Here is a 27946-nt window from a genome sequence, read left to right on the forward strand (position 1 = left end):
CTTGGTAATTTTATCTTAGGAACAAGGGTAAAAACAATTCAATTACTGTCCAGTTTGAAATTTTATGGTATAGTACCCTTAAAAAGAAGAATGATATGTCTTTGAGCATGTATCCTATTATTTTTTTCCTATTTTATTTTAAAGTGATTTGTTGTACTTTAATATGAACACACTATATAAATATAAAAAACACAGTTACGGTGTTTGGAGAGAGTCGTACAATAGTGAGCTTTATAAAAGGGAAATAAATCAGTAACCTTATGTTTATTCTAATTTCTAATTCTAAGAGAAAAAGTGTGACTATCTTAGTGTTTCTTCTCAAGTTAATATGGGAGGAGGAGAGAAGGAAACATAGTCAAATTTATACTTTAGGTCTGTTATTAAGATTTACATTTATTTTCTTTAAGTTTCTCTAGATTGTGATATCAATATGCTGCAGTATTTTCTTGTGTATAGGTTACAAACAAAATTAATGATTAACTCATAGCTCTTAAGAAGCTCTTAATCAGCCATGTAGGTAAGTTAAACCTTTTATTTGGGTACGTAAAGAACACTCCCACATAAAAGCCATAATTGGCCATGAAACGCTGATACTTTCTTCTTTCTGCGAAAGAGAATTTATTTCCTCTTTGAATCTATTGCCACTTTGAGATTAGTGTAGGAGACTAAACATTCAACTGGTTTGGAAAATTTGGTTGATTGTTACTCTTAAAAGTTACAATAGGACAAAAAGCATCCCCTATTAGTTTTATCAAACGTATAACTCAACAAATTTATCTCTAAAGAGATACATGACAGAACTAAGACTGAGGTCTAATCTTGAAGCCGCACTCTTTGTCTCTGATACATTTGTAGGCAGCCTTTAGGAGAGTATCTAAATTTTGTCCCTTATGTTTTGCTTTCAAGAATCCCTCTTTGTCTTTCAATTCTTTGATTATGGTATGTGTAGGTATGGATCTCTTTGACTTTATCCTATATGGGTTCATTGAGCATCTTGAATATTTAGACGTGTTTGATAAGTTTTGGGCATTATTTTTTCAAGTATTCTTTCTGTCCCTATCCTCTTCTCTGTTTCTGGGACTTCTGTTGTGCGTATGTTGGCACATTTGGTGATGTCCCATTGGTCTCTGAAGCTCTGTTCGTTTTCCTTCTTTCATCATTCTTTCTGTTTCTCAGACTGGATAATTTCAATTGCTCTATCTTCAAGTTCGCTAATTCTTTCTTCTGTCTGCTCTAATCTGCTTTTTAATCCCTCCAGTGAAATTTTTATTGCAGTTATACTTTTCAACTCCAGAATTTCTGTTTGGTTCTTTTTAAAAATAATTTGAAAATAATTTCTATCTCTTTATATTCTCTATTTATGATGCATTATTCTCATACCTTCATTTAGTTCTTTAGACATAATTTCCTTTAGTTTTTTGGATGTATTTAAAACAACTGATTTAAAGTCTGTTTAGTCCAACATCAAGGCACCTCAGGGACAGTTACTAATGACTACTTTTTCCCCCTGAGTATGGGCCCTACTTTCTTGTTTCTCTGCATGTCTCAGGTTTTCTTGGAAACAGGACATTTTAAATGTGGCAACTCTTGAAATTAGATTTTCTTCTTTCCCCAGAGTTTGTTTTTGTTGCTGTTTGTTGTTTGTTTAGTGACTTTCCTGATCTAATACTGTAAAGTCTGTTTTCTTTTTTATGTGTGGCCACTAACGTCTCTGCTTGGTTAGGTTAGTGGTCAGCTAATGATTGGACAGAGATTTCCTTAAATGCTTAGAGCCAATAAGTCACTCAGTCCTTGCCAAAGGTTTATGTTGGGGCTCACCTTCAACACTCCACCAGGCACTTCCTTCCTGCTTGCACAGAGCTTCAAGATCAGACAGAGGGAAGAGTTTAGGACATTCTCAGGCCTTTCTGGAGCATGTGCACAGCCATGGGCATGTGTGTAGACTTCCAGATTCCTGAGGATACTTAGAACTTTTTGAAGTCCCTTAAAAGGACTTCTCATTCCTCAGCTTTTCCTTTGAAGCCTTTTGGTTAGCCTATTTACCCCGACTGAAATCTACTGCTTCAGGCAGTTACACTGTTAAATAATTGACTATAGTTTTTTTCAACAAACAACCCTGGGAATTAGACTTTTCCCATTGGACAAAGTCCAAGTCTGGTCAAATAAAGACAGCATTGTGAGTGAAGTCTTCCAGGGACCCACCGGACAAGTCAAATGATGACAGTTCTCTGAGAATGGGGTTTTGAATGGAGCTTAAACTTTCTTCTGCCCCCTCTGGTGGCTACCAGGCTGCTGGTTTTCAGTATGGTTACAGGCTAATGGCTTTTAAGGCTACTGCAGAGCTTGGGAAAGTGGAATACGAATAGGGCAAGTTAAAGCACCACATAACTCACTGTTTTTAGCCAATATTCAGCCAATTTTTCTTTAATTAACACTCAGACTGCTGCAAGCCTTTGGTTAATTCCCACAGTTCAGAAAAAGATGATTCTCACAAAGTTTTGCCAGCGTTCCCATTTTTGTGGAGAAGAGAATTCTCCAAGGCTCTTACTCTGTCATTTTTGCTGTTGTGTCCTTATCTTTTATAAGTACTTGTGGGTAAAAGGGCTTTCAACAAGTTATTTCACATCTTTTAGATATTCTGTATTATTTCTTATAATATTCTTGTGATTCTGCTATTTTGGTGAGGTAAGGCAAAAAATAACAATTGTTAGTTGAGTTTATGTAGGAACTTAAGAATGAAACTTTGGCAAAGGAGCTTCTTTTTTGATAGAAATGCAGCTCTTTGAAGTTAATAACCTGAAGATTTCATCCAGAATTCTGAGGTTGTGAACCAGACTGTACTGAAATAGGAAGATAAAACTGTTTTATTCTCAGCATTTTCTTAGTGCACATATTGGTAATCTATCTGCATTTGCTGTTTATTATGTATGCAGAAAGAAAAGATAGATAGAAATTTCTAGGGGAGAAAGGAGTATAAGGAATTACAGAACAAAAAAAAATTAAATGGTCAGAAGTCCATTGTTGGGCAAATGAATATTAAGAATATTGATCTCAACTGTTTTAGAGAACAATGAAGGTCTGGAATGTGACTGACTCCAGCATTTGTGTGTATTGAATAATACTTTAGAAGATTCTTAATTTATAGCAGTTAAGCTAGGTTGGAATTGAAGACATAACAAAATATCCCATCAATTTTTAAGATGAATTTACATCCTTGAAATAAAAAAGTTAGTAGAATGCTGGGCATTTAAACTCAAAGCTAATTTGTTTCATTTGCTTCATTTCTGTTGTACTAGGAAAGTAGTCTCTTGTCACCTCCCATTAATGTTTCTGTAAATAAAAGATGTAATTTCCCTGGGAATAATAAAAGGAAAGCATTAGAATTGTTTTTCATTTTTAAGGAGAGTTTGTCCCCAGTCTAAAAGGATCATCACTGCAGTTATAGTTGGTCTCTGTCTTACCTGCAGCCATTGTGAAATAGATGGAGAGTTGCAGATCCATGACTCACCTTCACATCTGTAATTACCTCAGGCTCAGGACACCCGGGGTGACTTTAACTCAGCATTTTTTCCCCATATCCACTTAACTCTATTTTAGTGCCTCCTAATTAATATCTGTGATGTGATGTTCCCTTAATGGAAATGGCCATTTCATCATCTATTTGATGTTGGATTTCTGCCATCTCCCTTCTTAGGAGACTCTTAACCATGCACTGCAATCTATCTGCCTGATCAATTCCATTCCTTCAATGATTCATCCAGGCTCAATGAGCTAATGGCTGTGACTGTGCTGCCTGAATCTGTAGAAGAGTTTGAGAAATTGGAAATAAATTAAATTTATCATCATTGTAGGGCATCTGGTTGGTATCAGACTTTTAAATGAATATGAAACAGGTCATACAAACAGGCAAATCCTTTTATCCAGACAGTGTTAATCCTTCTATTTGCTGCTACCCTTCCTGGAGCAGTCATGAGTTAAAACCTTTCAGTGAGTACAGATAGAGGGAAAGAATTAAAACTCCAGTCTTCCCTTTTTTATCCCCTTTGTGTTCCTCTACAACATCCAGTAAACAGCCTCAGTACCAAAAGGTGTTACTGTGGTTCTGGGATATTGTTTTGTTGTTCCTGTTTGGTAAGAACATAAAGCAGATGCCTACACATGAAACTACTGAGTGGAATGTTGGTACATTTAATATAAAACCTGCCCTCCAGTGAATCAAATCATCCCAGACACCACAGGTCCTTATATCTTTTGTGAGTGTCAGCAGAACTGATAGAAAGGACAAAAGTGGACACCATTGCTTATAGTGCTGGTACTTTTTATAGAGTAACAACTCTAGAGGTGCCCATCACTACCATAACAGCCCAGTGCTAACAAAATGACACCAGCTCATTGGGAAAGATCCAAATTCAGTTGGAGTTTGGCCTTTCTTAATGTTTATTAATCATGGGAATGAAAAACAAGAGTGTTCTTTCTGCTGCATAATCACCACTTTTTTAATGATACTAATAAAAGCAGGGTAATGGTTTTTGTATAAATCTTCTTTCCAAGGGCACAGCCCATTAGTAAGTAGCATTTTTTAAATCTCCACATATTCTTTGCTATGGTCATCATAAACTTTCATTGCTAGTAAAAGAAAATAAGAATTTTTCTTACTACTAAATCTAAGAACTCATAAAGTTGTCATGAGCTCTTGAAAAGATTTTAATGGGTTCCTTAGAGTTTTTAACTTAAGTGTAAGTTTATCTCTGAGCATGAAGTCTTATAGGCTATCCAGAGAACTGTCGCAAAGGTCACTCAGTCTTCTGTCTTTTTGCTGTCATCACTGTTTACCTTAGCATTTTCATAAAAGTTTATCGATACATTTGAATTTAAAACAAGCTAAGAGCATTGATTTTTTTTTCAGAACAACATAATTTTGAAAGATGTCTACTTAGAAATTTCAGGATTTAATTCATTTAGACTAAGGAAAAGCATCTGTATGTGTGCGTTTTTGATTTCCCAAACCTGAAGGAAATAAATCTAACTTTGTTTCTCTTAGGAAAGAAGACTGAAACCATTCTAACTTGAAATGGAAATATGATCATTGATAGTTTATATTGTTCAACCACTTTCTTTTGAAAAGACAGAAAGCTGTTTGTTTTCATAGTTAAGAGATCAGAGTAGGCATTATTATTATTATTATTATTATTATTATTATTATTATTATTATTACTTTTAATATTGGGGAAAATGAGGCTTGTCCACTGCAGGGCAGAAAACAAAAGAACAAGATTGTTCCTGGCTGTCTTTATTCCTATTCAGATCAGTAGACAAGGTTTCTTTTAAACCTCACGTAAATGGATTCAAATACCTTTTGTTTCTCTAACCCCTTACAAAGTTAATTCTGATGACACCAATACTAACTGCTTTATGGTATTGAAGAACTTTTAATTCTTTATTTGGGCTCCAATTTGGATTTCTTTTATGTTCTTTTTCTTGTCTGATTGCTGTGGCTAAGACTGCTAATGTTATGTTGAATAGAAGTAGTGAGAGTGGGCATTCTTGTCTTGTTCCTATCTTAGAGGAAACGCTTTTTGCTTTTCAGCATTGAGTATGACATTGACTGTGGATTTGTCATATACGGCCTTTATTATGTTGAAGTATGTTCCCTCTGTACTCTCTTTGTTGAGTTTCTATCAAGTGGATGTTGAATTTTATCAAAAGCTGAACCTTATTGAGATGATTATATTCTCTTTATTCTTCAGTTTGTTAGTGTGGTTTATCACATTGATTGATTTGCAGATATTGAACCATCCTTGTATGCTTGGGATAAATTCCACTTGATCGTGGTGTGTGATCCTTTTTATGTTGAATTTGTTTTGCTAAAATTTTGTTGAGGATTTTTTAAATCTGTGTTCATCAGTGGTATTGGCCTGTAGTTTCCCCTTTTTTGTGATATCTTTGTCTGATTTTGGTATCAGGTTGATGCTGGCCATATAGAATGAGTTTGGAAGTGTTCCTTCCTTTTCATCTTTTTGGAATAATTTGAGAAGGATAGGCGTTAACTCTTCCAATGTTATACAAAATCACCTGTGAAGCCACCTGGTCATGGACTTTTGTTTATTAGAAGTTTTAAAAATTATTATTACTGATTCAGTTTCACTATGGTAATGGGTTTATTTGTTATTTTCCGTTTCTTCCTGATTCTGTTTTTGGGATTTGTATATTTCTGAGAATTTATCCATTTCTTCTGTGTTGTACATTTTTTTGGCATATAATTGTTCCTAGTAATCACTTGTCCTTTGGGTTTTTGTAGTGGTGGTTATAACTTCTCTGTCCTTGCTGATTTTATCAATTTGAGGCCTTTATCATTTTATTCCCTTAGTGTGTCCAATTAAAAGTTTTTCAGTTTTGTTTATTTTCTCAAAGAACCAGCTCTTTAGTTTTGGTGATCTTTTCTATTTTTTTTTTCAGTCTGTATTTCATTTATTTCTGCTCTGATCTTTATTATTTTCTTTACTTCTATTAATTTTGGGTTTTATTTATTCTTTTTCTAATTCCTTTATATGTAAGGTCAGATTGTTTATTTGATATTTTTCTTGTTTCCTGAGGTAGGCTTGTATTGCTATAAACCATCCTCTTAGAAATGCTTTTGCTGTGTCCCACAGATTTTGGAGGGTGTGTTTCCATTTTCATTTGTCTCCAGCTATTTTTAGATTTCTTCTTTGATTTCTTTAGTGATCTACTCATTGTTTAGTACCATGTTGCATAGACTCCATGTGTTTGGTTTTTTTGAAGTTTTTTTTCTTGTGGTTGATTTCTAGTTTCATACTCTTGTGGTCAGAAAAACTGCTTGATATGATTTTAATCATCTTAAATTTATTGAGATTTGTTTTGTGGTCTAACACGTGATCTGTTCTGGAGAATATTCTATGTGCACTTGAAAAGAATGTGTCTTCTGTTGGTTTGGGGTGAATTGTTCTGTGTATTTCTATTTAATTGGATCTAATAAGGCAGCTTTTAATTTTACTGTTTTTTTCTCATAAAGTCAAGTAATTATGAGTTGACCATAGAAATTGGAATGAGCTTATTTAGTTAAAGAGTAGAACACTTTTGATATGTCCAAGTCCAATGAACTGGAAATCTATGTTATGTGCCAAGCTTGGTACATATTCTCATCAGATGAATGTTAATTATGCTTTTTTCTCTCCCTTGTCTTCTCATGCATAAATCTCCTGGTTTTACAGAGCCCTTTGAAGTACCGTACCTATTGATTTGCAAATCCTAGATTTAATTTTAATGACACTTAGGGAATGTTTTTATGTAAAATTTCTTTTCTCAACAATACTTATTAAATGTTATCATCAGATCACTGACATTGAAGACAGTGGACTTCTATAAAACACAGTCTTTATGCATTCCTCACAAAATAAAAAAAATGAATATGACAGAGCCTGTTTTTCTTTGTTGATTGGGACATTCATTCACTGTATGGTAAACACTGCAATGGTTTTTGGAGGCATCATTTTTTTCTTTATGGGAAATAATAATAAGTCATTAAGACCAGTGGGGTTGTTCGTTTGTTTATTATCAAAGACCCTTTAGAAGGTACAGTTTTTAAGAAAAGTTTTTCTGAAAAATAATAGTGGCAGATTATTTGTTTCAGGTACTGAACAGTACAGTGAATACACAGGCTATGCTGAAACATATCGTTGGGCCCGGAGCCATGAAGATAGGAGTGAAAGGTGAGTTCATTTCCTTCTTTAGTACGTGGCCAGAAGCTCAGGAATGTGGGCTTGACCCAGTACATTCTGTCTCCCATCTACTCTCATTTTAGAAATTGAATTTTCTTTTTAAATTCAATAGTACAGGTTCATTAGTAGTTAAAACAGTATTACCATGTCCATATACCAAAGGGAAGAACAGAGAAATAAAAGCCGTATGTCTAAACCAAGAACAAGAAAGGCACAGCTCTCTTCAGGTATCTCAGCTGCTAATTGTAAGCAGTCAGTGGTGGTTAACTTCCCAGGCCAAACTTAATTTAGAATAGATTCTAATTAGAGCTTAAAGCCTTTAAACAGCTTATTTAGTTATCTTTAACTCTTCTGTGAGTTTAGGTAAGCGGGGCAAACGTATGTTGGGGCAGTTTACCTAATGAGACGACACAGTCGACAGCAGAACGTATGGTGAATTTGTTGCTGCTGTCTCCTGTTTCTTATTAGAATATATTTTACACTGTAACATTTTTACTTCCCCACTAATTTGGTTTACCAGAGGTAAATTTTTACAGAAAAATGTATATGTTTGTCTGTGTGTGTGTTTTAATGCAAAAGTGGCAGAAAAAATCAGCTATTACCTGTGTAGACATACAAACTTCTTCTTTGTATTATCTCAAGTCCAGTCCCTAGTCTCTTTCCCTCTGGTTTGGTTAAAATACGTGGTTGCAACAATTATCTGTGTTGATGTTGAATTCCTGATAATTGTTTACAGACTAGCATGAAGGTTTCTATTGCTATTCTTCAGTGTGAAAAGCTGGCTGACATACTAATATTTGCACATTTATAAAAAAGATGAAATATTTGGAATTTTACATTTCCAAAATGATTTCATCCAGTCCTTCTGGTTTCCATGAAGTATTATTATCCACTTCCATTTCTTTCCCTTTTTAAAAATAGTTATGCACAGTCAGCAGTTGAGCATAGTAGGTAGACTTTTGTACTGATTTTATTACACATTTTTTACAGCAGTTGACTTCTTGGGATTAGTTCTTGGACAGTATATGGTGATGTTACTCATTGACTTAGAGCAGGTCTTTCAAAACAAAGGAGTGAGCTCTTGTCAAGATACAAATGCAGTGTCTTTATTATTAGAGGAAACAAAGAACTAAATTCCTTTTGTTTGCTCCACAAGTGTTTTAACCTCAGAGACTCACTGTAAATGATAGATGTTTACGATATGTTCTATTTGCTGTCTTAGATAATTTTTCACTTTACTGTTTAAAGACTGGCAGTCCACGATATGTATTGCCTTGGAATCTAAAAATAAAATGGTGTTTTCTGCTCTCCTGCTTTGCTGAGACATATAGCCCCTGGTTGGTTTGTTTGTTTTTAATATCTTATCCCTCCCAGAGAAACGTGAGTCTGTGAGGGTTTTATTTTGTAAGTGCCTTTCCCCATTCCTCATCTTCCCCCATCCGTCCTGCCTCAGGGACGACTGGCAGCGGCGCGGCACTGAGATCGTCGCCATCGACGCCCTTCACTTCAGACGCTACCTCGACCAGTTTGTGCCTGAGAAAATCAGACGCGAGCTTAACAAGGCCAGTAACCTTATTTCGTAGTTCATCTGGCAGCTGTCATCTATTTACTGCCATTTTATTAATGCTGGAATTAATGCTTTCTGGTAATTCTTGCAGTGTCAGTATGTCTGCCCAACAGCTCTCCTGATTTAATGGGTCTGTCAGCTTGTACAAGATGTACTTTCCATTTCGTAATTGTTTGATTACTGATGCCAGATAGGCTATTGCTTGATATTAAGCCCCACACATGCATTTATCTCATCAAGTACTTTCAGCTGCTTTGGAACATTATCGCGGTAAAACCCTATAGAAATGAATGAACCCTGAAAGTTTTTTTTTCAGACCTGCCCAATGACATTTTCTCTACAAGGTTTGCTATCATGAGTAAAACCAATAACCCATAAAAGTCAAGTCAGTGTTGTTCTATTAAAGGTAAGATTCACATATAAATTATTTATTTATTTGATAATTTGACGTATTTATGATGGAATCTGTGGTTTTCTGTGCTGCTTCGTTCCGTCTCCTATAATCATTTTCTTTTTTTTTTAAATTGTATTACAAAAATATAAAAATGAGCCAGACCTATTGTGAGTTCAAATTTTTGCTAGTGTTAACCGTAATAAACTGTCATACGATGGCATGCTGATTCTGTTCTCTAGATAAATAGGGCTTTACCAAAACAGGTGGTATTTTCCTTAGTTCCTCCAGTTGCTCTCATAGCTTAGAAGACTGACTCAGCTCTGAAAACCATTGTTTAACTCCCATGAGTAGGATTTGGTTATGAAATTGATTCATAAGATAATGAGGTTTGTGGTTTTTCATGGCTACCCCTGAGCCAATCCCCACATAGACTTTTGATAATGACAGCAGACTGTGTGTACCATTGCAAGGGGATTGGGAGTGCCCTGGGATCGGCATGTGTGGCATTCAGTATCTCATCGTCACATCTTCCCCCTGGGTCTTACCACAGGGACAGTCTCTGTCTGGTGCTCTGCTTATCCCAGCCTTTCATATTGTTAGTAAAATAACCAAATAATCCAGAAAGGCTTTTGCTACACTTCAAACTTAGCAGATGTTTCAAATATAATTACATTTATTACCTTATATCTTAATGTACTTGAGAATCTAATTAACTGTTGAACATGTTTTTTATATATATAATTTATTAGGTTATTTTAATGTTTAGAATTCTTAAAGGAATCTCATAAAAAGTTTGAAGAATAAATGCACTATTTTCCAAAGTGAAACATACACACAGATACCATTTTTTAAAAAAAGGAATTCCTCAGAAAAGCTGTCCCAAATGTTCTTTGATATACCAATAGTTATAATTTCTCTCTTGAACCTGACTCGTGATTCTGAGAAATATCTTTTATCGTATTAGATTCTTTTTAAATGTGAGCCTGCTTTCACTGTTCCAAACCCTTGCCTTAAAGCTGTTATCTCCAAACACATGATGTTTTTATTGTTTTTACTGCATATCAAGTAGAATAAGATTTATCTTTAGCTTTTCATCAGATGTTACTTATTAAACGTGTATGTGAATCTGTCACTTGGTCATTAATAATAGAAGACATTTGCATAAGCAGTAGGTGCTCCTCACCTCACACATTCATATGTTGAAGCCCCAGCCCTAGTAGGTCAGAATGTATAAGGGATGTGATCACAGTGGCGCCTAATCCAATCTAACTAGCATCCTTAGAAAAAGCGGAGATTAAGGCATACCAAAAAACACCAGTGGTGCATGCTCACAGAGAAAAGATTGTGTGAGGGCATAACATGAAGGTGACCATCTGTAAGCCAAGGAGAGAGGTCTCAAAAGAAACCAAACATGCTGACACCTTGATCTTGGACTTCTAGTCTCCAAAACTGTGAGAAAATTTATGTCTATTGTTTAAGTCACCCAGTCTGTGGTATTTTGTTATGGCAGAGAAATGTTTGAAAAGTATGGAGAGAAGTGTATGAAAACGAAATGTATTTAACCATTATCATACATTAATGCACACTGAAAGGTCCCTTTTTTCTTAATGGATAACATCTATTTTACCACAAATACTTTCCTATAGGAGCTAGATCATTTACTTTTAGAAATTATCTACAAATATGATCTTTTTAAAAGATAACCCAGGACATAAATAAATCTTTTCTTTTTAAGTTCCCCATGACCAGTTAATGTTCTCTACCTTTCCTTGTACTAACCTTCAGTTTCCCATGCTCAGAGACACCAGAAATGTTAAAGTTTTGGTAATTTTTAAGTTCTTGGTAACACCAAGAAATTTGTGAAGTCTTGGTATATGTGAATAGGTTAAGTTAGTCGTAAGTATTACCAACACTGAAAAACATTTATTTCTACAATGTAGAATCCTTATGAGACACGCTTTATAGAAAAAGAATGAATCTTTAGGTAACTTGGCAACAGGTTGGAAGTTTTATTTCATTCAAGTTAGTCGGTGCCTAGCCCAGTTTTTTAAGATTAACTTTTTAGATATAAATACATTATTGCAAATCACTAAGAATGTTACAAATTTATGGATATTTACTAAATATTCTTCAAGTGCTAAATAAAGCCCAGTAAGTCCAGTGTCAGTTCCAAAGTGTAGAATAGATGGAATGATATGAAGCAGATAGATTGATTTTTAATATATAGTAATAGAGTTCTCTATTTGTTTTCAACCTGCCATGATTTATGTCAGTATGCAATTAAGTCAAATTTATATTTCATTAAAGATTGTTTTCAGTCAAATGCAGGTAGAAATTTTTAAAATTATACAATTAACAATAGCAAAAGTAATTGCTGACATTAAACAATTTCTTCTTATATGCTTGGCATTCTACTTAGCACTTTAAATGTGATGTCTGATTTAATCCAGCCACTCAGGCAGGTATAAATACTGTACTTACCTCCAATTTAGCGACAGTGAACTAAACCTCAGGAAGTTGAATTAACTTGCCCCAGGTCACACAGACAGACAGTGGCAAAGCCAGGACTTGAATCTAGATTCCCTTGCCTTCAAATTACTTTTTAAAAATGTAGCTCCTCCTACATGTATTTATATATTTATACAGATTACTGTAACTAGATCTGTCTTTCTAGACTTCTCACCTGTTTCAGCCTTAAATCATTTAGACTCTTCCCTGCATTCGGTTGACACATCATCTGCTATGAGCACATATGCCTGGGTTTCCTCTTCTCTCTCAGTCATAATCCTGTGCTACGAGCAAGCTCCCAGTTGAATGCTTTTCTGTTTGATATTACTTTTTCAAGGAAATTTGAGGATTCTCCCTCCCTCAACCTATTTGTTAAATTGCCATAAGATAAGGAAGTACCACAGGTGTAAAGTGGTCAACACACGGGCTGATACTGAGAAAGCACCTCGTTCAGGGCCTGGCACTTGGGAACGCAGTTGATAAATGTCGTTCCTTCATTCACTACTGTATTCTAAAACATTTGCTCTTCTAACTCTTTCATTGAAAAAGAAGAAAGCACTAAATGACTTTCTTAAGTGCCATTGACATCTTAATTAGAAAACTAATCCAAATGACTTTGGGCCTTCTAAATTAAAGCATTTCATCATTTGTCAGTTACACTTACCTATTAAAATAGAGTTATGAATTTCAGTATAAGCAACAGGGAGTTTTACATAAATGGACAGCACACCTTGGAGAGAATATTAAATTAAATCTTTTCTATCTCACTGTGTCTTGTAATCTTAGGTTTAAAACAAAGTCTATATGAAATCACTTTGGAGATGACTTGCACCATACTACTTCTTTCTGTATGCCAGAGAGAAAGTAAGCAGGAATAGAAAAAGGCCATTTTTCCAAATGAAGCAATAGAGCATACGACCCGTTTTCGCCACAAGAATACAAGGTGGATCTCTGAACTCTGGGGGCCTGCTCTCTACTTGTAGGCTTTGCTCGCCAGATAGTAAGTGAAATGGCAATCCCACAAAGTGCCTTATTACCTCCAGAAACAATCAGCTCCATCCAGGCTCCACCTATCCTGTTGGACCCACATCGTGACCTTCAGGTAGTGTTGGTTTTTAAAAGGAAGAATCAGTCTCCTTTTACCTAAGCAATGTTGAATCCTGTGAAAGATCAGCTGGGTGACATTCTAGAGGAGAATTACCTTTGGGTTGGAAAGATTTATGACTCCAGCTTGCAAAAGTGGCAGATAGCTCAGCAAGGGAAGAAAGAAATCATCTGTGAAAAGTTGTGTTTAGCCATGTTAGACTCAATCAGGTAAGATTAAGTAACGAATATATTTCATGGAGTCTTCTGGATCAGAAATATAGCAAAGTGAAGAGACCAACCACCCAAACAGAAAATCGCCACCACTTACCTTTTTAAAAATGGAATTATTGATTTTTTTTGTTATTACCACCAAATTTGGAAAGGGGGGTGTTACTAAACCATAGCTTGATGAACAACCAATCAGTACTTGCTGATTATTTCTAAGGAGTTCAACATCTGATCATTAATAATCTTTTCTTGAAGCATGTGTCACTTGACTTTTCCAGAATATTAGTTCAAAATGTATCATTTTTAGTGGTTTTCTCTTAATGTTTCTCAATATATAGAATCAGAATAACCATAGAGATACCTAATCTAATCTTTGATGTCACACATGTGGAAACTAAGGTCAGCCTAGTGCTTTCATTTTACATTGCATCTTTAAAAAGCAAAATCAATTTACTAATGTTACAATTTTTTTAAAGACAAAAAAAAATCCATAATTTTAGCTTTCAAATAATTGTTTTCTTTACCCATGAGTATTTAGTATATAAATGTATTCAAAACTTACTTATAATATTGTCTTTACCTATACAATTTAACCACATATTGTAAGTTTTTTTCATACTTTCTAATAATGTTAATATGGTTAATGGCCATAAAATTGGTTGGATTGGTATAATGTGACTTAGTTTCTGTTTTTGAACTAATAGGTGGTCCCAAATTTTTCTCTATCATATATAATGTAGTAAACATCTTTGTATCATTGTTTAATCAAATAAAATCAAATAAAAAGAAGAAATTTATAGAATTGTTGTTACTGAACCTAAGGATAATTTTAAGACTCTTCATTAATATTATTTTATTCTCTTCCAAAAGATTCATAAGGAACTTTTTATGTTATGTTTCTTTTTAAGAAATCACAATATGCTAAAACATCAGAAAATCATTATCAGTACCAACTATTCATTTAAGCTATATAAATATGATTGATTTCATATAAACAACTCTTTAGGAACAATAATTGTTAAATTATTAATACAGCAAACAGTATAATGTATCTACATTATAATGAAGGACATAGTTTAGTTCTGTCTTCTTGGGCCTGCTAAAGTTGACATGGAAACCTGAGTTCTTAAGTGTGTGTGCTCATGCACATGTGTGCCTGCATGTTTGTAACTAGACTGTCCCCCTGAATACCATCTACTTCCTGGGCCCAGTTCTGGGCCTGTGGTTTCTACAGTTATTTTCTTTGTTTCTTTTTTTCATTTTCTTGGCTTCCTTCCTGCATCTCCCTCTTTACCACTTCCGGGCTGGGCTCTAGTTTTTAACTCTAGATACCGGTATTTTCCTCCTGCCTCTTGGCTCTCACGGCTCCCCTTTGCAACCTTCAGGACTCCAAATTACCTTTACCTCCCCTCTCTTCTTTCCTTCCCATCAAAACTCATTCTGAGATATGAATGTTTATTGGCATCTTCTACTTACTCTCCTATGGTAAGAATGCTGCTGCTTTTTCCCTCTAGTTGTTCATTAGTAAAAATAAATAGCTCTGTCATTGGTGAATGTCAGGTCAGGATATGACTAGAGTTTAAGATGGGATCTTTTATTCCTTCTGCTCTGTTTAATCTTCTCAAGTGCTCTGGCTCTGGGTGGGGAGAAATTTGTTGCCAGTGTGGAGCTCTTGAGAACTCCGAGTACTTTTCCCTATGAAGTAAGAATCTGGCAACTCTTTTGAGGTCTCTGTCCTTAGCTGATCTTTGTTCTTTACCAAAGAAGTTCATTTACTACCCTGATTAGCGGCCCTGTCCTGGTCTTTAGCATTTGAGGGACCCCTCTCCTTACTGAGAGAAGCATGGCTTGTCCCTCTGAAGGAGACTCAAGAGAAGCTTACTGCTTCTCTTTTATTTCTGACCTTGGAAATGCTTGATATTAATGGAATAAAAGAATTTTGTAACAATAGCCAAGATATGGAAGCAACCCATGTGCCCTGCCCATCAACAAATGAATAATAAATACAATGAAATATTACTGAGCCATAAAAAAGGATGAAATCCTGCCATTTGCTGCAACATGGATGGACCTAGAGAATATTATGCTTAGTGAAGTAAAGTCAAGAACAGAGACAAATACTGTATGGTATCACTTATATGTGGAATCAAATGATATACAAATGAATGTATATGCAAAACAGAAACAGACTCACAGATACAGAAAACAAACTAGTGGTTACCAAAGGGAAGAGGGAAGGGGGAGGGGCAAATTAGGGGTATGGGATTAAGAGATACAAACAACTATGTATAAAATGGATAAGCAATAGGAATATATTGTATAGCACAGGGAATTATAGTCATTATCTTCTAATCACTTTTAATGGAGTATAATCTGTAAAAATACTGAATCACTATGCTGTACACCTGAAACTAATATAGTATTGTATATCAACTATACTTCAATTTAAAAAAGAATTTTATATTTAATCATTGCAGTTATTCTTTATACCTAATTACTATGTCAATACTTTATATCACTTAATTTCTGTCTGATTACCTTTTTAAAGTTTTATTTGATTTTATTTGATCAAAACACAAAATGCAAGTTAATTTCAATTTTACAGTTTGTTTTTGTTATGGTCATTTTTCAAGATAGATTTTTTTTTCATAAAATTGGTTAATAGTTCATAAAATTGGTTAGATTTTGCTTCTAATAATCTAAATATTTCAAATTCTCTGTTGTTAGGGCTTTAGTTTGGCTAAGCTATTTTTGCTCATTAAATTAGCCCATATATGTAGAGATAGCAATGTGAAAGAGACTAAAACCTTTCTGATGGTATAAAAACAGCGACAACACAAAATAGGAGGCTAAGAAATCTTCCTCTTCATTTGGCATGTTTGGAGAATTTGACAGGAAGCCGAGTGGCAAAGTTATGTCTGTTCTGACAGGAAGTGTGTTCTCTGTGTTATTGGCATAAAGGCAGAGACTCTGTATCTTTTAAGAACCTGCTCAGAAAATTTGAGCTCTTTGATAGTTTTGACCTGAAAGAGATTTTCAGAAGCTCTATGCATCTGATTATACAGTTAATTTGTGAGTTCTCGTGTAAGCTCTGTACCACAGTGTTGAATAATGGTCTAGTACCAACTTATAATTAATATCTGTCAGGATTTATAGCCTGGGAGTGGGGGTGAAAGGAATAGCCTTGTTAATCCATCCAGACAGTGTGTAAAATAAATTTTTATACCTTTGTAGAAACTTCAGAGAGCAATTTACTATATTTCTATGTGTGGGTTTCATAGAAGCATCTTTCTTTATCCTTGGTTTTTCTCTGGGAACATTTGTCATAGATCATTCTTTTTATTTTCTTTACTATTATACATAAGCTATATTTTAGGCTTTGTTTGGTACTTGAGAACACCCAGGGGAGATTTGCTTTGTTATTATATTAAGCCTCTTAATATAGTCTGATAGTTTCAGAAAACTAAGAACCCTTAGGAGGCAGAAAGACCAACTAGTCTGAGAGCAAAGAAATGGAAAACAGAAACTCTGGGACCTTAAACTGCAGTCTTCTCATATACAAAATGAGCTGTTCACTTAATTAATACTTAGCCAGCATCCTAGGGATGTACTGTACTTTTCTCAAGTTACTGGAAAATTTTAAAATATTCTAGCTTAAAACAGAGCTGTGAAACTAGAGGATTTTGGAGCTGGAAGGGATCTTAAAGGTTACTCTGTAACCAGGTATATAGTTGCTTGCTCATTTTATATAGAGTTGCTTAAGTATTTCAGTGGCAGGAAGCACATTTAAAAGGTATTCACAGTTACTAATCTAGTCCCAGCAACTCAGAGAGAGTGCTGAGGAAGCATAATAGTAATAACTCTTTACCTTAATGGAAAAAATGGTAATTAAACCCCTTCAAATAAAAGTGTCTTAAAATGCTTCTTTCTTTCCTTTAGTCCCTTGTAGTTTGTGATTGGGATCTTACCAGTTCTTGAAATACCTCTGATACTTCCATTTGTATTTGTTTGAACTGGAAAAAGAAACTGAGTCTTGTATTGGTTTAAGTGCTTTGCTTTGCCCAGCATCAAAGCAAATATATATTAGACTTAATCATTTCTTATTCTCTTCTGTGTATAATCCCAGGATTTTCTCTTTTTCCCTGTACTTTAGCCCCTAGGAAAAAAAGAGGAGAGAGAGAGATAACATAAGCTGATAATGGATACTGATCCCAGTACATCAGTCAGAAATACTGTTACTGTCTAGGCACTCACGTGCTTTGGTGTTTCTTTCATCCTGTAGGCTTACTGTGGATTTCTTCGTCCTGGAGTTTCTTCAGAAAATCTTTCTGCAGTGGCCACGGGAAACTGGGGCTGTGGTGCCTTTGGGGGAGATGCTAGATTAAAAGGTGAGTGAATCAGTTGTTATAAGAAGCGTAACAGTATTTTGACTAGGGAGAGGAGTTAGTCCTTCAAACTGGATTTCTAATGTTCTGTCATAATAAGAGACCACAAAAATCTAAAAGAAGAGGAAAAGAATATTTCACACCATCCTTTTTTTGGGAATTCATATTTTTATTTACTGTTTTTCTGCAGAGGTAATTTATCTCTTTGATCTACCAGACCCTCAGTATTAGTTGAACAGAAAGAGGTAAGAGCCCAAAATGACTGAAGTTTCAAACCAAAATACCCACTCAAGCACATTCCTTCACAGAAGTGATTTTTATGGTCAAAGCTAGTTGGTTGACTGACTCATTCATTCACCAGACTTATGGGGCATTCGCCAAGCTCTCGGCACTGTGGTAGGCTCTGAGAGTACACAGGTGAATAAGATGTGGTCCCTGCTTTGGAATTCATAGTCTGGCATATGAGAAAGAGGCATGGACAGATGCAGCACATAGTAATGAGTGCTTTGGGGTGCATGATGTGTGGGATTATAGCTTGGGAGGCTGCATGAATGGCACCAATAAGGAGGCATTTGAGTACTCAATAAATATCTCTTGCATTTTACTGTTCATGGTAGAAAAATCACAAACCTGATCAACAAAGATGTTGGCCATTTACCATATTATGACATTTGCTTTACTCTCAAGAGTGTCAGTTATAGAAAATAGTATTGTATTACTACTTAGGATGGTTGCTATTCTGTGTCAACCCAGCTGGCCTGACACAAGCTGGGTGAGCTCAGTACAATCCCGATGCCAGCTCCCTGGGTTTTAGGGCAGCCCCCACGGGTTAAAGGCACAACCCACCACAAGACTGCCCCTACTTCAGACTCTAGCTGCAGGTCTGGGGTGGGAGTGTCCCCCAGGCCACTTGCACCTCTTATCAACCAGCTACCAATCTTGGAAGGTTTCCAGAACCCCCTTCAGGTTTGATAATTCATTAGAATGACTCACAGAACCCAGGAAGGTGCTATTACAGTTTTATTACAAAGGATACAAATAGGGTGAGATCTGGGAGGGAATACAGAGCTTCCATGCCCTGTCTCAGTGGTGTCAAGGCACGTCCCTCTCCCGGCACATCAGCGTGTTGACCAAGAAGCCTCACCTTTGGTGTCCAGAGCTTTTATTGGGGCTGCATTACATAGGGACAATTGATTAAATCATTGGCCACATGCTTGAATTCAATTTCCAGTCCTCCCTCTCCCTGGAGGTCAATGAGTGAAAGTCCCAATCCTGAAGCTGTCTAGGGACCCACTAGAAGTCACTTCATTAGCATGACAAACACCCTATCACTCAGGAAATTCCAAGGGTTTTGAAGCTTCTGCCAGGAACCCAGGACAAAGACTGAACAAATTATTTATACTGCAATATAATAAGAACAAAAAAATAGATAAACAACGAGGTCCTACTCTATAGCACAGAGAACCGTATTCAATATCTTGTAATAATCTATAGTGGAAAAGAATATGAAAAAGATCTGTAAAGACAGAGGTATATAACTGAGTCACTTTGCTGTACACCTGAAACTAACACAACATTGTAAATCAACTATACTTCAGTTAAAAAAAGAAAGAAAAAGCAAACAGAACAGCCAACTGGCCTTAATAGCCAAACTAGATACAGATAAAATCCTTCTCAAACCCTTCTTGTTGGGAATAGAACAATTGAATTTGTCACAATTTATGAGTCTGTTTTGGTTTTTTTTGTAAAAATGGTATTTTATTCTTATTTTTTAAGTCCAGAAAAATATGAAGTATGTAAAATATCACCAGAATTTACTGTTAATGTTTTGGTGGCCATCAGATGCTTTCAGACGCTTCTCTGTAACAACCTGTGTAACCATTTGACATTAATCAAATCACACTAAATATTCTTTTTCTTTTTTAATTAAAAAAACATTTTTTTAATGGAGGTACTGGGGAATGACCCTAGGATCTCATGCGTGTTAAGATGCACTCTACCACTGAGCTATACCCTCCCCCGACACCAAATATTCTGTGCTTTAACCTCCTCTTTTTGAAAATCCTATAGTCTCACTTAGGGCTTTCAACACCAACAGATGTAGACTAGCTTCAGCATTTTTTAATAGCTACATCCTAATCTGTCGTATGTACCTGTAAACCATACCTAATTTTACCAATGCTCCACTTATAGACAGTCTTATTTTCTTTATCTTATAAGCCATACTGCACTATCTAGTTTTATATGTTATTCATAACTATGTTCTTAGGATTAAGTCCTAGAAGTGAAATTAATGACTCAAAGGATATATATACTTTATATTCTGATACTTCTGGCAAATTATCCTTCTGAAAGGCACTATCAGTTTACATTGTCTTCCTTGCAAAAGCAACCTCGCCAAGATAGTATTTTGTCAATCTTTTTAATGTCTCTGAGGTTCAACCAGTTTCATATGTTTATTGGTCATTTTTATTTGTTTTGCAAATTGCTTGTTCACATCTTCTACCCATTTAGCTCTTAGGGAGTAGTTTTGACTTTTCATTGGCTGGTGATAACTCGTTGTATATTAAGAATGTTAATTATTTATCTTTCATATGCTGAAGGGTTTTTTCTCATTTTTTTCGTTTACTTCAGCATGTTGGGTTGTGGTCATGTGGAGTTAATTTTTATGTGTTTACGTTTTTGTGGCATGCTTAGAAAAATCTTCCCTGTCCCTCTATTCTAAAGACTTTCACTGATACATTTTCTTCATATTCAAAAATAAAAACTGCATGTGGTTAGTTTCAGTGTTTTGAAAGTCAACAGAAGAAAGAATTTTTGGTTTTTATGAAATTCTTTATCATCCTGAATTTGTATGAGGAAACCTGTTTTTCACTCTGGGCTTATTGATCTTATGACAGATACTTTTTTCTGTTTTTCTCTTAAGTGAAATGAATGAGTAGATCTATCATGTCATCCATCCAGGAACCAGGTCTGCCATAAGCCTTGGTCATTTGTGATGGACAATTTGGGAAGCTTTATAAATGTGTTCAATTTGTTTCTTTTCTTTATGGCATAAAATCCCTTCTCTCAGACTGCAGCTTCCTCTGGTAACTGTCAGGGGTAATATTCCAAGATTTTCATTGTATAATTTATTTTCTCAATTATCAGGATTTAAACTTTGGAGTGACTTTTTGACAAGTAAGTCCCTGCCCTTTATTCGCCTGAATAATCATTTAAAAAAGTAAAAGAAGTAATCATAATGTCTTTCAGTGGGGGTTGTTTACTAAAACTGATTTGGAAAAGAAATAAATTATGGTACCTCTATGTGATGAAATATTATACAGGCATTAACTGTTGCAAAAGTATAACTGCTGGCATGGAAGGACGTGTTTGAATGCTGCCAGAGGAGGAGAAATGCACAGTATGTGCAATATAAATCATTTTAAAAATGAAATTATGAATATAAAACATCACATAAATTTGAGATCCTCTTTATCTGTTTATATGCAAAGATTAACTATGGTGTCTCTAGGTGAGTGATACAGACGTTCTTTATTTTCTTTTTAATCTGTATTTTCCTGTTGTGAGCATAGATTGTGTTGTTGTTGTTTTCCAGTTTTATTGAGATATAATTGACATACAGCACTGTGTAAGTTTAAGGTGTACAACATAATGATTTGACTTACATACATCGTGAAATGATTATCACAATAGGTTTAGTGAACATCCACCATCTCATATAGATACCAGTAAAGAAATAGAAAAAAAAATTTTTTTTCCTTGTGATGAGAACTGAGGATTTACTCCCTTAATTTTCATTTATAATGTACAGCAGTGTTATCTTTATCATGTTGTACATTATATCTCTAGTACTTATTTATCTTATAACTGGAAGTTTGTACCTTTTGACTGCCTTCATCTAATTCCCCCTCCCCCAACCCCCTGCCTCTGGTAGCTACAAATTTGATCATATTTTCCTCTGAGTTTGTTTGCTTGTTTCATTGTTTTTGAAGTATAACTGACCTATATATTCACAGCAGCATTATTTGCAATAGCAAAGACATGGAAGAAATCTAAGTGTCAATCGACAGATGAATAGATAAAGACGATGTGGTATATTTATACAGTGGATTACTACTCAGCCATAAAAAATGAAATAATGCCATTTGCAGCAACGTGGATGGACCTAGAGATTATCATACTAAGTGAAGTAAGTCAGACAGAGAAAAACAGAACTATCATACGATATCACTAATATGTGGAATCTAAAATATGATACAAAAATATTTACAAAACAGAAAGATTCATACACAAGAAAACAAATTTATGGCTACCAAAGGGGAAAAGGGGGTGGGAGAGGGATAAACTAAGAGTTTGGGATTAACAGACACAAACTACTTTATAAAAAACAGATAAACAACAAGATTCTACTGTATTGCGCAAGGAATTATATTCAATATCTTGTAATAACCTATAATGAAAAAGAATATGAAAAAGAATATACACCAGAAACTAACACAACATTGTAAGTCAACTATACTTCAGTAAAATGAATAAATGAACATACATAACCAAACAGAAACAGAGTGATAGAATAAACAGTTGGTTGCCAGAAGGCTGTGGGAGGCAGGTGGAGAGAAATAGGTGAGGGAAAAGAGGTACATACTTCCAACTGCAAAGTAAATGAGTCATGGGTATGAAGTGTACAGTATAGGGAATATTGTCAATAATTATGTAATATCTTTTTACAGTGACAGAAGATAGCTAGACTTACCATGGTGATGGTGGTCGTTTTGAAATATATAAAAATATCAAATCACTATATTGTGTACCAGGAACTAACGTAGTATAGTTTGGGAGCATGGTACCTCTTGTTTTGTTCTTCTTTCTTAAGATTGTTTTAGCTCTTTGGAGTCTTTTGTGTTTCCATACCAATTTTAGGATTATTTTAGTTCTGTGAAAAATGCCTTTGGCATTTTGTTAGGGATTTTATTGAATCTGTGTATTGATTTTGTAATTAAAAGAAGTCTCATCAAAAAAGTGTTCCAAGATGGATTGACCTTGAAGGCATTATGCTAAGTGAAATAAGTGAAATAGACAAATACCATATGATCTCACTTATATGTGGAATCTTAAGTTTTAAAAAAAAGCTCGTAGGTACACAGATTAGTGGTTGCCAGAGGTGCAGGACCGGGGGGTTGGCAAAACAGATGAAGGGGGTCAGAAGGTACAGACTTCCAGTTATAAAATGAATAAGTCATGAGGTTGTAATGTACAGCATGGTAACTATAGCTAATAATACTGTATTATATATTTGAAAGTTGCTAAAAGAGTAAATCTTAGGAGGGGAGGGTATAGCTCAGTGGTAGAGCTCATGCTTAGCATGCACAGGGTCCTGGGTTCAATCCCCAGTACCTCCCATTTAAAAAAAGAAAGTTTTTTTAAAAAAGAGTAAATCTTGAAAATTCTCATCACAAAATTTTTTTTGTAGCTATGTGTGATGATGGATGTTAACTAGACTTACTGTGGTGATCATTTTGCAGTATATACAAATATCTAATCATTATGTTGTACACCTGGAACTAATAATATAATGTTATATGTCAATTATATTCCAATACCGGAAAAAAACAAAAAACCAAGACAGCCATTGGGACTGGGTAAGCCCTTCTTTTATAAGCCCACCTTCTCATTAGCCACATAGCAGACATGAGCAAGGGAGCATTTAAATCCTAGATTAATCTCCAGGAGAAGAGAACATTAAGAAATAGATGTTTGCTAATGAACCACTATTTGGGAGATAGAGCAGGTGCACAGAGAAGAGTCAGAAGCTATGGTCCAATTCAAAGTATTGATAGATTATATACCATTGATAAACTAAAACCCTTTGAGAGCAAAGGCAGGGCCAATGTTAACTTCTTCTCAACTGGCCATCTTTATCTGTCCCTAGGTCTTACTGCCCTTTCGTGGAGACCCATCTGAACCGTCAGATGCCGTCCCTACCCTCTAAGAAAGAGGAAGGAAGGGAATGCTAGTTAAACAAACAAGCACAAAACTTCATGGAGGGAAAACATGGGCATATGTAAATCCTTAAACTTGTATTTCTTTTATTAGAAATAAGGCCAAATTATTTTTAACATGCTTGTTGCATTGTACGTGAGTTTTGCAGTTTACAGCAATTTAATTTTGAATGGCTTTCATTGTATGTTATGGTGACAACTAGTGAGAGAATACTTTTCATATATTCATTCATTCAACCGGCATTGATTAACAACTTTCTGCCCTAGGCAACCAGTGGCCCTAGGTGGCAGAGGGTAGGAAAGAAGGGATATAGGGAAGAGGGGCTTGATGCCCGTCCCCCAGCAGCAGCCTCCTGCATGCCTGTGGTATCAAAGGGGTGCTCTCTGTCCTCCTGCCTGGCCCCTTATCTTTCTGCACACCCTGTGGAGTCCAGTAGAAAACAGCTTTGGAGTGAATGTGAACTCTCTTTACTTCTGGGGCTCATAACTATTCCAGAGTGACACCACCCCCCTGCCCCCAGTTCTCACTTGGCTTTTCAAATTTTAGCTGATTTATTCTCACCCACTTCCGTGGTGGCTACCTTCTTCTCCTGTGTTCTTTCAAGATAATAGTGTATGAGCTTCGTCTCTTCTTGCAGGGGCTCATCATACTTCGGGTGCCTTGTAACTCAGCTCTCTTGTAGACTCAGGAAAAATTACGATTCTGTAGATTACTTGACCTTTTCTCATTGTTAGGGTAGAAGCACTACTTTTTGCTTTGTTTTTCGTTTGTTTGTTGCATCCCATCTCAGTAGAGACCGCTGAGTGTGCTCCTGCCTCCTAAGTGTACCACCAGGCACCCGTGAGGTTTTTAGGAAAATATAATATGAAACCATTTCTAAATGGTTGGTTTTTAAAACAAATTATTTTTCTTGTTTCTTATTTCTAATTTTATTGCATTGTAATCAGAGGGTATAGATAATATTATATCTATGTTTTGGAGTTTTTTGAGTTTCCATTTGTGGCCTAACAGAGTCAGTTGTTATAGATACTATGTTGGCACTTGAAAAGACGTCTCTGAAGGGTGTAGAACTTGCACCATGTCTGTTAGATTCTATACCTACTAGATCAGACCCTATATTCTAATTTTGTCTTCCTACTTTCTGAAGGAATTGAATCATGCTCCAAAGTTCCTTCTCTTGTTTTTTTCCCCACATGTAAAAAAATTGAAATATAGTCGATTTACAATATTGTGTTAGTTTCTGGTGTACAGCATAGTGATTCGGTTATACAGATATATATTCTTTTTCATTATAGGTTATTACAAGTTATTCAGTATAGTTCCCTGTGCTTTGCAGTAGGACCTTGCTGTTTCTATTATGTTTTTGTCAGTTTCTTGTCCCACTTCCTTCCGTGTTTATCTTTTGTACCTCTCCATACCCTTATTACCTGATTTGTGAAAGATTATGCCATTGCTAGCTTGCCATAATTACAAGGCATCTAGTCCACAAAAACCCCCCTTTCTCTCCTGCACTCCCCCTACGTCCCCACTCACCCTCCCTACAAAAAAGTTCTGTATGAGGATCTTCAGTTACAGGAGACACTAACATACCTTATTACTTCAGACTGAGAGGGGACTGTTGGCATGTGTGGCTGAGAAAGGCGGAGTAGCCCTGTCTCAGATGCTCCCTCTTGTCTGTCGGTTCCTCTCCTGCCTGCCTCTCTCAAGATGATCACCTCGTTCTCTTCTACTGCTGTTGGTTATCTCTGCTGGGACCAAAGAATTCCAGGCTTACAGTATTGCAGTTGAGTGACCCTAGAGGAGAAGACGACTCCTTAGTTTAAAAATTCTGTGGAAATACTCTTAAGTGGACCGACTTAGGTCACTTTCCCACCCCTTGGACTAAACCATTGTAGCCAGGGAGTCAGTAAAACACTAGACACATCCCGTAATGAGATTAAGGGGCTTTCCAGTTGATTTTTATTGCATATTTATATTAAGTGAAAAGTTTTCTGAGAGTATAGAAACTTTTTATAAATTTGTTTTCTTTCATACCTTATGTCCCATTTATATCAAATGTGAATAACGTCTTTACTAGTTTTTTTGCTATTTAGAATCAAAATAATTAAATTCCAGAAAAACCATTAATCTGGGAAAGGTTGGAACTTGGACAGTGCTGATAAATCACTTTCTCCCATGCTGTGTTGGCTAGCCGTCCCTTTGGCTGGGGTTCATGGGAGGTCTAGTGGTGGAAGCGGGAAACGGGTGACTATGAACAAACAAGGGGAGAGAGAGGAACAGAAGAATGGGCCAGGTCACTCACTTTGTCTCCCACGGGTTCCTCATCACTGCTTCCTTCTGCCAGAACACACCACACTCTCCATTTCTCTCTCAGTCGTGTTCCCTCACACTTGAGTGACTGTATTCTTTCCTTAACATTTCTGCGTTGCCCTCTTCTGTGGGCCCAGGGCCGAGAACAGGGTCTTGTATGGTAGTGCATTCCGATCGTCTGGAGCGAGTGGAATGGCTGTTATCAGCACTCCGGAGATGCCACTGCGTTAATGGATTTGGGAAATGGCTTTGGACATTTTTTTTTTTAACTGTCTGGGAGTTGCCAGCCAGTCAAATCCGCCAGGTTTGAGAAATACTGCATTCTTTCCTTTAGTGTCGCAGTTACCCTTCCATTTGTAGCCTCATTTTTAAGATGAGGAAACCAAGGTTTTGCAGAGAGGCTAATAAAACCGCCCCAAAGAGAGACAGCTAATAAACATCAGCACCAACATTCAGACTTGGCCTGTCTTCCTCAGAAACCAGTATGTGGTTTTTTTAAGTTATTATTATTATTGGACAACGTGTTGAGTGCATTCTGTGTTGTACTGAGCACTTTCCTTACATGTATTAGCTCACAACAGCCTGTTAGGTGTTAGGTATTTTTATTTTTGTAGGTGACGTAACTGGGGCATAGAGGTGACTAGCCTGAGGTCACAAGGATAGCAAGTGGCAGTGCTAGGCTTCAGACCAGGACTGGTGCCCAAGAGCATAATTTGACTCATTTTTCGTTGGGTTCATTTGTTCCAGGAGGACATTATGAATTTTTTTTATATTTATCCGAAATTTTATCATAGCTTAACATTGATGCCAAGAAGAAAATTAAAACCAAGCTCCCTGCAGGTTAATTTAAGTGATTATTTTGGCACCTAGTTGTGCTTGAAGTTGGAATTTGATGCTTTTATATCATACTTGGACTCAGTCCACACACTCTATTAGATTTGTGATTTGTCCTCATCTAAGAGTGTTCACTTAAATCATGAGACATAATTCTCTAGATTTGCAGAGATCTTGGCAATGTTGTAAATAGTGATGTCTGAAGACAGTTCTATTTAAAATAAAATGACCTTTTGTTAGTGCGTATTGATGTATCTAGGGTCAAGACTTATATTTCTGAAAATTTCATTTATGTATTTATATTCTAATATCTAATGCAAGGAGAAAAATTACAACAGAGGTTATGAAATTCTGCACTCTGCAAAGGTCTTTAGGGATCATCTGATTCAACTCCTTCATTGCACAGCTGGGGAAAATGCAGGCAAGAGAGTGACTTGGCCAAAGTCATAGAGCTAGACAGCTAGCAGAAGGGTGAGGCCTGAGCACAGGTGTCCCGTCACCAGTCCCAGCTTGTCTGACACACCCTTCTGTCACCAGGTGTACCCAACAAATATGCATGTGAAATCAAGATTGTAATGTAAAGTGGTTCTTTTATTAGGATCTGTCAAGTTCAGTTCCACAGGGACAAAACGGCCTGTGAAGCATTTAAAAAATAAATTCTATTGGGAGATAAATTTTACATGTTTTTATTAATATTTTATTTTGATAAATGAATGGCAGATGACCAGTGATCTAGTATTTCTATATGTAAGGAGGAAATAGGATTAAAGGATTTTTCTTTGGGTCTCTCTCTCTCTCTCTCTTTTTGAAAATAGGAAATACATAAAACCAAATTTCATTCACACTAAAAGATAAGAAGTGATACCTCCTGGTGGAGGAAGATGATGATTCATTA

The 27946-nt window shown here is 35.9% G+C and overlaps 1 protein-coding gene across 3 annotated transcripts in view; it reads left to right on the plus strand.

The window, feature by feature from the left end:
- PARG (poly(ADP-ribose) glycohydrolase) overlaps positions 1-27946 on the plus strand; it is a 109310-nt gene that overhangs the window by 76188 nt on the left and 5176 nt on the right. For all 3 annotated transcript variants that reach the window (XM_015249387.3, XM_015249386.3, XM_006216083.4), the window contains exons 14-16: positions 7649-7727; positions 9190-9298; positions 17802-17907. In XM_015249387.3, the coding sequence (XP_015104873.1) occupies positions 7649-7727; positions 9190-9298; positions 17802-17907 (294 nt within the window). The remainder of the gene's footprint in view (positions 1-7648; positions 7728-9189; positions 9299-17801; positions 17908-27946) is intronic.

The sequence above is a fragment of the Vicugna pacos genome, chromosome 11 (assembly GCF_048564905.1).
Source record: "Vicugna pacos chromosome 11, VicPac4, whole genome shotgun sequence".
Taxonomy (NCBI): domain Eukaryota; kingdom Metazoa; phylum Chordata; class Mammalia; order Artiodactyla; family Camelidae; genus Vicugna; species Vicugna pacos.